The sequence below is a fragment of the Loa loa genome, assembly GCF_000183805.2.
Source record: "Loa loa unplaced genomic scaffold supercont3.48, whole genome shotgun sequence".
Lineage (NCBI taxonomy): Eukaryota > Metazoa > Nematoda > Chromadorea > Rhabditida > Onchocercidae > Loa > Loa loa.
In genome coordinates, this window is record NW_018108228.1 from 78504 (window position 1) to 89795 (window position 11292).

The 11292-nt window shown below is 38.8% G+C and overlaps 1 protein-coding gene across 1 annotated transcript in view; it reads right to left on the reverse strand.

Annotated features, from left to right (window-relative positions):
* The window catches only part of LOAG_17189 (CAMK/MLCK protein kinase), a 39720-nt gene that overhangs the window by 13377 nt on the left and 15051 nt on the right, over nucleotides 1-11292 (reverse strand). The window contains exons 23-46 of the mRNA XM_020449852.1: nucleotides 10801-11115; nucleotides 10509-10693; nucleotides 10193-10397; nucleotides 9973-10096; nucleotides 9472-9716; nucleotides 9230-9358; nucleotides 8974-9125; nucleotides 8716-8880; nucleotides 8216-8483; nucleotides 7960-8042; nucleotides 7632-7851; nucleotides 7360-7511; nucleotides 6999-7149; nucleotides 6728-6924; nucleotides 6399-6638; nucleotides 6149-6290; nucleotides 5746-5941; nucleotides 5426-5615; nucleotides 4925-5253; nucleotides 4633-4793; nucleotides 4193-4477; nucleotides 3864-4027; nucleotides 3438-3588; nucleotides 170-3292 (exon numbers count right to left, since the gene is read on the reverse strand). Coding sequence (XP_020306561.1) covers nucleotides 170-3292; nucleotides 3438-3588; nucleotides 3864-4027; nucleotides 4193-4477; nucleotides 4633-4793; nucleotides 4925-5253; nucleotides 5426-5615; nucleotides 5746-5941; nucleotides 6149-6290; nucleotides 6399-6638; nucleotides 6728-6924; nucleotides 6999-7149; nucleotides 7360-7511; nucleotides 7632-7851; nucleotides 7960-8042; nucleotides 8216-8483; nucleotides 8716-8880; nucleotides 8974-9125; nucleotides 9230-9358; nucleotides 9472-9716; nucleotides 9973-10096; nucleotides 10193-10397; nucleotides 10509-10693; nucleotides 10801-11115 — 7572 coding nt within the window. The remainder of the gene's footprint in view (nucleotides 1-169; nucleotides 3293-3437; nucleotides 3589-3863; nucleotides 4028-4192; nucleotides 4478-4632; nucleotides 4794-4924; nucleotides 5254-5425; nucleotides 5616-5745; nucleotides 5942-6148; nucleotides 6291-6398; nucleotides 6639-6727; nucleotides 6925-6998; nucleotides 7150-7359; nucleotides 7512-7631; nucleotides 7852-7959; nucleotides 8043-8215; nucleotides 8484-8715; nucleotides 8881-8973; nucleotides 9126-9229; nucleotides 9359-9471; nucleotides 9717-9972; nucleotides 10097-10192; nucleotides 10398-10508; nucleotides 10694-10800; nucleotides 11116-11292) is intronic.

Consider the following 11292-nt stretch of genomic DNA (forward strand, 5'->3'; position numbering starts at 1 on the left):
TAGTGTTAAATCGATGAAATATTGCTGCTAAATTGCAAAAGAGTTTAATATGAACTTGAAATAATCCTTTGTGATAGGCAAATTCCAGCTGAAGAACGTGAAACAATCCCTAATCGGACGGCTAGTCGTTGTGCCTTAACTGGTCCAAGTCCCTATGGTATGAAAAAACTTGTTGTACTTGTTAGCACGCCATTCTTACCACTCAACAAAAGGTTTTCAGGTAATGGTTCACCTTCCTTGAATTCCCAGATTACCGATGGATCCGGAGAACCAATATATTCCACTTCTACCGTCAGCGATAAACCTGCTTTGATTTTAAATTTCCGTATTTGAGAGATAATTTCGGGTATCACATATTTTGATCGAGCTATTTGACCATCTGATGGCTCGGATGGATCGGATGGACCAACTTCATTCACTGCAATAACTCGAAATTCGTATTCTGATCCAGGTTTCAAACCATGAGCTGAAAAAGCTGCGACACCTCCATTAACTCTTCCTGTTTCAATCCAAACTGGACTGCCTTTCTCCTTCTTTTCAATGATGTATTCTTTGATCGACAGTCCACCAGTATCGGTCGGTGGCTTCCATGCAATGTCGATCCGGTCTTTATCCCAATCGGTGATCTCCGGTTTCGACGTTGGTTGTGGAACATCAAACTGATTTCTGGCAATCATTTCTTGTGTTCCCAGTGGTTTTGACTCTCCTTGCATATTGACCGCTTTGATACGGAATTTGTATTCTTTTCTATCAATCAATTTTGTTACTTTAGCGGTACAGTCCGGAAAATGGCCTACTTCCTGCCAGGTACCACGAGTCGTGTCCATTTTCTCGACTATATAATGCATAATATCGGAGCCACCATCATCGGCTGGAGGCTTCCAAGTTAGTGTACATCTTTCTTTCGTGATATCATTGATTTTCACTGGTCCTTCCGGTGTTCCTGGAACATCTAGAACAGTCACGATACAGGATGCTTTATCTTTGCCGTGTTCATTCTCAACCTGAATCGTGTAAGTGCCAGTGTCACCACGAACTGATGACGGTATCATAATTTCGCTGGTTTTATCTTTCGTAATAATTTCAATTCTGTCAGTACCGGTAAAGAGGGTCTCGTTAATTTTCCAAGACGCTTTTGGTGTTGGCTCACCCTCATAGTTCACTTCGAGGTGGACTGGTGATCCAGCTCGAACTCGGATATCGAAAAGTCCAGCTAGATTGATTTTAGGTGCTAGCTTTCTTGGTTTCGCAATTATTTCGCCAGTAGGATCCGAAGGCTCTCCTTTCCCACCTTTATTAACTGCCCGCACTCGGAATTGATAGGTTTCGTCTGGTATCAAATTAGTTACTGTAGCTTTATTCATATTTCCAGGGACTGTTGCGCATGGCACCCAGTCACCAAATTTATCTTTCTTTTCTACAATATAGTTTTCAATTGGTGCGCCGCCGTCATTCAGTGGTGCTTTCCATTCCAGATCGACATGATCTTTATCCCAGTCCGTTGCAGTCAAATTCGTGGGCTTACCAGGTTCATCAAACGGATTCTTGGCAATTATTGGATAAGATGAAGTTAAAGGTTGTGATTCGCCTTGACGATTCACAGCTTTTACACGGAATTTATATTCTTTCCCCTCCACAAGTTTGCTGACTCGTAAACTGGTATCCGAAGTTTCACCACACGGTACCCAACGACCACTAGCCTCCTGCCTTTCAACGAAGTAATGTGAAATAGGTGACCCACCGTCATCATCAGGTGGGTTCCAGTTCACTGTGCAACTTTCCTTCGTGATATCTAAAGCTTCCAAAGGTCCATTCGGAGCTCCTGGAATGTCGAGCACCACAACCTTCACCACTGCCTCGTCTTTACCGTTCTCATTAGTGGCAACAATTTTGTAGATACCAGAATCATTACGTTTCGCATCCACAGTAACTAATTTCGTACGGTAATCCGCAGAATTATCGACTTTCGTACGTTCAAAGGTTGTTAATGGTATTTCATTGTTGAGCCAAGAAATCTTCGGTGGTGGTTCTCCCTCAACCTTAACATCGAATTCAATAGTACCTCCGGTTTTTATGCGGATTTCATTCAAATTGGACCGGTCAATCTTTGGTGGTAAATTACGCGCCTTGGCTACAAAGGTACGACTTGGATCGGAAGGAGTCGATTCTCCAGCTTTGTTAATTGCTTTTACACGAAACTGGTAGGTTGCACCTTCTTTCAAATGGCCTACCGTTGTGGTGGTCTGGTCAGCGGGTACCTCTTCGGCATATTCCCAATCACCGCTTGTCATCTTTTTTTCAATGATGTATTTTTCGATCGCAGCACCACCGTCATCCACGGGAGGATTCCATTGAAGATTTACATGTTCCTTATCCCAATCTACAATTTCCGGAGTACCTGGCTTTCCGGCAGTATCGAATGGATCTTTTGCAATAATTGCTTGAGTAGTTTCCAGTGGATCAGATTCTCCGTATTTGTTAATTGCTTTAACTCGAAATTTATACTCATGCCCAGGAATTAAATCATCAATTTCCATAGTAGTAGTAGCTGCTTCACCCGCAAAAGTCCAACGCCCAGTTCTCACGTCCTGTTTCTCAATAATGTAGTTGTTAATCTCTGCACCGCCATCATCATCAGGTTCTTTCCAGTTGAGAACACAACCATTTTTGTGAATATTATCCGCTTTGAGTGGACCTTTAGGCTCACCTGGTCGGTCGTATACGAACACTTTAATTTCGGCAGTATCCGTACCATTTTCATTTTCAGCTTTGATTATATAGGTACCGGTATCAGAATGAAGAGCATGTTTCACGATAAATTTGGTCTTGTAATCTGGATTCTCAACCTTGATTCTCTCTGATGATTCCAGTGATTTTCCTAAGAACATCCACGTTACCCTTGGGGGTGGTTCACCAGAAACCGGAATAGTGAGCTGAAAGTTAGAACCGGCCCGTACTTTGATTTCTTCGATTGCAGTACGATCAATTTTTGGTGCCAGGTGTCGTGGCTTGGCAATTACGGAATCGCTTGGATCTGATGGATCACCAAGACCAGCTTTATTTTTTGCCCGTATCCTAAATTCATATTCGGAATCTTCCTTCAAATTAGGTATGGTAGTCCTAAGTTGGTCAGCTGGTACTTCCTTAACTTCTTTCCAAAAGGGTGCGAACTTTTCCTTCATTTCAATTACGTAACCCTCAATGGGTGCACCACCATCATTTATAGGAGTCGTCCACTTCAAATCCACGTGATCTTTATCCCAGTCGATAACTTCCGGTTTTCCGGTTTTCCCTGAAAATAGGCAAACTCATCTGATCACTAAACAGCAAAGACTAAAGAACATGCGATCTGTGCAAGTTTTGGTTTCGTGAAGATGTCATTTCATATTCACTTTTATAATTGCTCAAATATAACGAATAATGTTAACACTACTTACCTGGTGCATCATACGGATTTTTTGCCAGGATAGTTCCAAAGGTGTCAAGAGGATCAGATTCACCCTCAGCATTAACTGCTGACACACGAAACTTGTATTCATGTCCTTCAATAAGACCGTCAATAACAGCAGTTGTTTGTCCACCATCCACCTGGAATGCATTATTTGACTAATCAACTTGCAAATTATTCATTATTCTGCCTGATAAAAAGACGCTTTTAATACAGTTAGTTTCGTTCAGTGTGTCTGTATCATTCCTGTTTTCGCTATGTACTTCGTTACACTCTATGATGCATCACTTTGATCCTATTCTTGAACCGATTTAATTTATTGGGATCTATTTTAACCAATCGAATTTATTACAAGGGATTTGAGAAAAAAAAAACAAATTTCAATAAATTTAAATCAGACAAATGTGATATACACCTTAGTGCATGGAATCCAATGTCCAGTGGATGTATCGAATCTTTCCACGACGTAATTATCAATTGATAAACCACCATCATCTATGGGAGCTTTCCAGTCCAAGGTAGCGTGATCAGCATAGATATCTGTTACGTTTAGTGGACCTTCTGGCGGCATTGGCTTATCTGGAATTTCAAAAAAAATCAAATCTTTGATGGAACTGCATAGCAACATAAGCAATAATTTTATTGGTTGTTATGAATGAGAAATCTGCAGTAAATTCATGCTTTTCAAATTTGGGTGAAGCTGCGAGTATTTTGGGAAGCTTAAGTAAGTTTAAAAAATCATACCTATGACATTAATTTCAACAGTAGCCTCATCTTCACCATTTGGATTAATAGCATGGATTTTGTATATACCACTATCACCCCTTTCTGATGCTCGTATTTGCAGCTTTGTCCGGTAATCTGGATTGTCCAGCTTGATACGGCTACCGTGTCTCATTTCATGTCCGTTTCCATTCATCCAAGTTACTGTCGGTGGTGGTTCTCCCTTAATTGCGACATCGAATGTAACCATTTGTCCCGCTCTCACCTTCACTGGTTTCAACGTGCTCCGATCAATTTCTGGTGCCACTTAAAAAAGTTTCGACAAATTTCTCATTAATATCCAAGCAAATACGTGATCGTCTTTGCTTAAATTTATTTTTAACTTTCGGAAATATTTCGAAATAGAGGAGATATTTTCAATGTTCTCAAACAAAATCATGATTTTGGAAAAATTTCCTTACAGTTCCGCGCTTTTGCGACAACAACTGTACTCGAATCACTCGGTTCCGACGGACCACCTTTATTGACAGCTATAATGCGGAATTCATATTCTTCACCTTCCGTAAGATTCGGGACGGTAGCTGCTGTTGACTCGCTGGGTACTGTTAAAGCAGGCTCCCATCTAAAACGCGTACATAATCAACAAACGAATAATATAAACTGATTCAGGAAGATTGAGGAAAAAATGAATTGCAATGAAATTTCAACGATTTTCTTATTACATGGCACAGTAACTCACTTTTAAATACTTACCGTCCATATTTGCTTCGTTTTTCAATCACATATTCTTCGATTGGCGCTCCTCCATCATTTACTGGCTTAGTCCATTCAAGATCAACATGATCCTTATCCCAATCCGTTGGTACCGGTTTTCCAGGTTTATCCGGTTTGTCAAATGGATTTTTGGCATGGATAGAACTGTCCGTCTCCAAAGGTTCGGAAGAGCCTTCAGAATTGACTGCTTTTACACGGAACTGGTAATATCTGTCTTTGATGAGATTTTCAACTTCGAATGATATATTTTTGGACTTCCCGCATGGTACCCAGATACCATCTTTGGTATCCAATCTTTCCACTTCATACTGAAATTCCAGATAAATTATATAAAGGCAACTGATTCCCATTGAGAATTTAAGGTTTGAACAAACAAAAGTGATGGCAATAGAAGGATATCAACATAGCAAACACCAAATCAAATTTTCCTACAATTTCTAAAATTTCATCCTGTAAAAAGAATTTAAACAAGAGACACACGTGATCGACGGATTCGCCACCATCATCTTCCGGCGGTTGCCAATTTAAGGTTGCGCGATCCTCAAATACATCATTGACTTGTAGAGGACCTTTTGGTTTTCCAGGCTTCCCTTTTATCGTGACCGCAAATGTAACACTGTCCGATCCACTTTCATTTGTAGCCTTTATAGTGTAGGATCCTGACTGTTTCCTTAAAAAGTGTTTATAATGTTATAAAAATTCCGAATGATTTCTTCGTTTAAAAATTGATTTCGGGCATCTCAAAAAAACTTTTTATTTCTTTATTATAGTTATTTACTTGTGAAAGCTCAGTTACCCACCTGGTTGCTTTCATTAAAGTTAACTTGGTAATATAATCCTCATTTTCAATAACAATATTTGAATCAACTGGTTCCCCGTTACAACTCCAGGTAACTTCCGGAGGTGGTTCTCCATCAATCCGGATAATGAGTCGCAAAGGCTGCCCCACTTTGACAGTTATATCTTCCACATCCTCACGATGAATATGAGGCGCCACTGCAAAGATCTGTTATCACAAACTGCTGCTGCTTCTTCCACTGCATTACAAATGGAACACATTCATAACAGTACTTCACCTATTTCGAGATAAAATTTTTCGAAAAATCAGAAAAAAACTTGCTACAAAGCAGAGTAAGTTTTTATAGGAGTTTTTTGTTTTCGATAGCTAGGACTGATAAAAATGATTGAAAGCATACGGCTTACAATGTCTAGGCTTCATGAGGATGTGGTCACTGGGATTGGATGGTTCGCCATAACCAGCCTTATTTTTGGCAACGATACGAAACTGATATTCTTCACCTTCCTTCAAGTTTCCAACTCGAGCAGATGTTTCCGAACCAGGGATCTAAAATCCAAATATAATACAGATGTGCCATTGCTAAAATAAACAAGTTCCTTAAAATTCACTATAATTTCCAAATAAATATTACAGAATGGATCAATAAATCCTTACTCTCATTGCTTCTGTCCACTTTCCATGCTTATCTTTTATCTCCAAAGCATACTCTTCGATCAGTGAGCCACCATCATTTGGAACTTCCCACTGCAAATCAACATGATCCTTGTCCCAATCAACTAGTTCTGGCTTATTCACTTTTCCTGGAACATCATATGGATTTTTGGCCAAGAATCCATCTCCTTCTGTACCAAGTGGATCCGATTCTCCTTCTTTATTGACGGCTCGAACACGAAACTGAAAATTTGGCATAGCAGTTGTTAACACATCCAATTATTTCACATTGAATCCTGGTTTGAGTCTTGAATAAACAAAATTAGCCTAACCTGATAAGTTTTGCCTTCTTGTAGATTCTGCACGGTTGCTTTGCAATTTTCTGATCGTCCACATGGAACCCACCTACCAGTAGACATGTCCATTTTCTCAATTTCATAATGATCGATCGGAAGACCACCATCATCCTCCGGTGGCTCCCATTCCAGATTCATATAGTTCGCATGAATGTCTGATACCTCTAACGGTCCTAGAAACTTTATAGATTTCAAGTTTTGAACATGACTTCATATTGCAAAATAAGCTAAGTGAAAATTAAATTACCTTCGGGTGCGGAAGGTTTCCCGATGACAGTTACATCCACCGCATGTTTATCTGTCCCATTAATATTAGACGCAGCTAAAGTATACTTCCCAGTGTGCTTTCTTGTTGCATTTTTTAGTACGCATACGGTTCTGTAATCTTCATTTGTTATCTGAAAGAGAATGTTTATGTTGAGAACGATCGGATTTATTATTGAGCAACTTGTCGAACTAATTGAAGCTTTAATTTAAAAGAACTATTTTCCAGTAACTGTCAGATGTAAACTTTTTCCAAACCATGTGATTTTAGTATGCCGTCCCCGAGGTTTTATCTCTAATTTCCGTGCTACTTTTTCATTTAGTTCGACTGAATTTAAAGATACCATAATATGTTCATCGCTTTCAATCGGCTTATCGTTCAATATCCAAACTTTTTCTGGCGGAGGTTCTCCGCTGACCGGAACATCGAATTCTACACTTTGGCCTACCTTGATTACGATCGATTTCATTGATTCACGATGAATATGTGGTTTCACTGAATCAAATAAATTTTCAAAAAACTACTCTCACTTTCAAAAACCATATGACGTCTTTAAGTTCCGATTTACAAACTCTTGAAACATATCACATAGAATTTAAATTTTCGAAGACTTACAGTTGCGAGGTTTAGCGATAACTTTTCTGCTCGGGTCTGATGGTTCGCCTATCCCAGCTCTATTGACTGCTCGAATTCGAAATTGATATTCTTCGCCTTCTTTCAGACCCAAAATACTAGCTTCACACTCAGGACCATTTGTTTTAGCGCACTCGACCCAGTCTTTAGCGTGTTTTTTTCTTTTTTCAACTACGTAACTACTTATCGGGTCACCACCATCCTGAAATGTAGGCTTGTGTTACAGTATCTGACAGCTAATAAAGGTGATTTTCCTTAAAACTAATTTCCATATTAAACACCCCGAATCCAAACCACAGTCAAAACATACATTATCTGGTGGCTTCCAAGTCAGATTTACTCGATCAATGTCCCAATCAGTAACTTCAGGAGTTGTTGGTTTTCCTGGCTCATCTGAAAAAACTGACAAGAAATGACTAAGAAAAGAATAATTCGATCTCTTAAGTATGGAAAAATTTCACAGCAATCGTTCAAATTTTTTGTTACGAAATCTTTCGCATTCTCCTAATTTTCGCCCAAGAAGGTCGTGAATCTCCATATCAGATATAAAATAACTAGAATCGTACCATATGGATTCTTTGCTAGAATGGAATGGTCTGTTGATAGTGGATCACTAGCACCTTCATGATTCACTGCCTTCACGCGGAACTGGTAAGTATGTCCTTTTTGCAGATCATCGATATGCGCCACGGTATCCTTGACTTTAGCACATTGAGTCCATTTTCCCACTTCTTCGTCAAACTTCTCTACTTCATAGTATGCAATGGGTTCACCACCATCATCTTCTGGTGGTTTCCATGTAAGCTTGCACTTATTCTCGAAGACATCTGATATCTAGATACCGAAAGATCATGCATTAATAATACTTCGTTCCAGAGTTCTGAGTTAATTCACAAATAGAAAAAATAAATCTTATAACAGGCTTGAAAGAGTCAATGAGAAGCTTTGGGAAAATGTTACAGAGGAGTTGGTTGACGAATAGGCTAAAGAATGACTAATATTTCGACATCGTTTTCTCAAACATTGAGCTTCCTGAACATAAAATTCGTACAGGAAAATTTTAAACCTTTAAGGGACCCTCTGGTGGATTTGGCCTATCCAAGACAATCAGTTCGGCAGCTCCACTTTGTTCTCCAGTTGAATTCTTTACATTAAGAACATATTTGCCACCGTCAGAGCGTTTCGCTGATGATATGTATAGCAAAGTGTGTCCATGCCTTTTCATTTCAATCTAAAATATCATAATAAATTTAAAATTCCTGAGGTCAAGGGAAGATTTCAAGTTGTTAAAAAAAGAAGAAAAATTCCAGTAGGTAAACATGACCTCGAACGACTCGTTTGTTGTCAGTAGTTCGTCGTTCTTGAGCCATTTAACTTCAGGGGCTGGCTCACCCCCAATTTCCACGTCCCATTTAACTGACTGGCCTGCCTTTACAGTCAGATTTTTCAAATTACCCATTTTCAGCCATGCCGGTACTAAAATTATTTATATATACGAAGTCTTTTTCTAATCGTTAGAAAAATTCGTTATTTTGGAAAGAATTTTATTTTGGAACAAAATATAGAACATCAAAATTTACCGAATTTAGGCTTAGCAACTTGTCTCTCAGAGGGTTTGCTTGGTTGTCCAGGTCCAGCTTTATTAACCGCTTTTACTCGGAATTGGTATTCATTGCCTTCTTTCAAACCCATGATTGTAGCATTTGTTGCTGAAAAAGCAAAACTGAACGGGATTAAAAAGTTCCAAAAGCTCATATTTAATTTTGAATATTTTATACTGATGGAATGGAAACAATAGGATATGTAAGTATTGGCAAGGCACTTGGTGATCGGGCGGTTTCATTCCATTTTTGAGTTACTGGATCCTTCATTTCAATAATATATTCTTCAATTGGTGCACCGCCGTCTTCAACCGGTGGCTGCCAAGCTATATCAATCTTATTAGCATCGTAGTCTGTGATTTCAGGACAGCCTGGTTTACCAGGTTCATCCCACGGATCTTTTATTTGCACATATTGGTCTGCAGTCAACGGACTTGATTCACCCTCCTTATTTTTCGCTCTCACTCTGCAATTGAAAATTTTTGTAATATTCCTGTGTTTTTCCTTTTAGACATTTTTGTTTCAGGACATTTTGTAATATTCCTATGATTTCATAATGATCAACATAGCACATTAAAAAAATCCGCAATTTTATTAAAAAATATATTATTTAATCTTTATTGAATTCATTTCAAATCTAATAAAAATAACTCAACCATGATCTTACAGTTGTCGGCCAGGAAAAATGACACTTACTTGTCATCTTATTCTCATATACAAACCTGAATTTGTAATTTCCTTTATCCTTCAAGCCGTGTACAACCATTTGAGTTTGAGAAGCAGGTACCGAACCCACCACTGCAAACTTTCCTTTCTCATCCATATCTTGTGCTTCCACAATATATTCTGCAAAGCAATAATTTATCTAAGCTTTGATGAATTCAGCAATCATCTTCTAGTGCAAAAGTTTAAGAGCATCAAAAAATTTATGTAGAAACATACCCTGTACAGGTTCTCCACCGTCATCATCTGGTGGTTGCCATGCCAATGTAGCACCATCACCGCAAATATCTGAGATTACTAAAGGTCCTCTAGGTTGATCTGGTGGTCCAACAACGGTTACTGTTGCTGTCGAGTCACATTTGCCACTGTCATTTTTTAAAGTTAGGGTATATTTTCCAGAATCAGTTCTTGCAGCATTTTCTATCTACAATTGAAACTTTTATTGGAGTTTTGATAACAATATAATTAAATCGATAATTCATAGATATTTATAAGATTTATTTAATACAACAGATGAAAAGTGAGTTTGAAAAACCTTCAGAAGATGTTTGCCACGTTCAGTAATCATTTTGCAACGACCCCCATGTTTGATTGCTTTGTCGTTTACTATCCAGGATGCTTCAGGCATCGGTTCACCAACGATTATCAGATCATATTTGATTGTCTCACCAACCTTTAGTATCAAATCGTAAATACCACCATTTGGGAATGCAGGTGGTTCTGAAAAATCAACAAGTCATGATTCACAGTTCAGTTCTCTGGTACATGCATAGTTCGAAAGTCATTAAACTTGAGTAAGTTTAGTGTTTAATTTCCTTCGAAGTTACCTGGCTTAGCAATGATTTTGAAAGCTCGTCCATGGTCGCACGGATCTCCAGGACCGGCTTTATTAACTGCACGAACTCGATAGTAATATTCATTGCCTTCAACAACTGCATCATCAACAAGAGTGAACACGCCTTTCCCTTCTGATGATGGTACCGTTCCTACTTCATTCCAGCTTTTTTCAGATTTGTTGCGCCTTTCTACGACATATTTTTCAATAGGAGAACCACCGTCGTTATCAGGAGCTTCCCACTGGAGTGACAGTGAATCCTTGCTGATATCCGTTGCTATCATATTTTTGGGCTTGTCAGGAGTGGCTTAAAACAATATGCGGATTACTGGCAAATACACGATATTAATAGAATTAATAGCTAAAAGTCGTTAGAATCAACAGTGATAAAGTCTGAAGTATAAATACAAAGATTACAATAAGGGTCTTTAGCAGTAATTGTTTCACTGGTGAGTGGTTCAGATTGACCGACATCATTCACTGC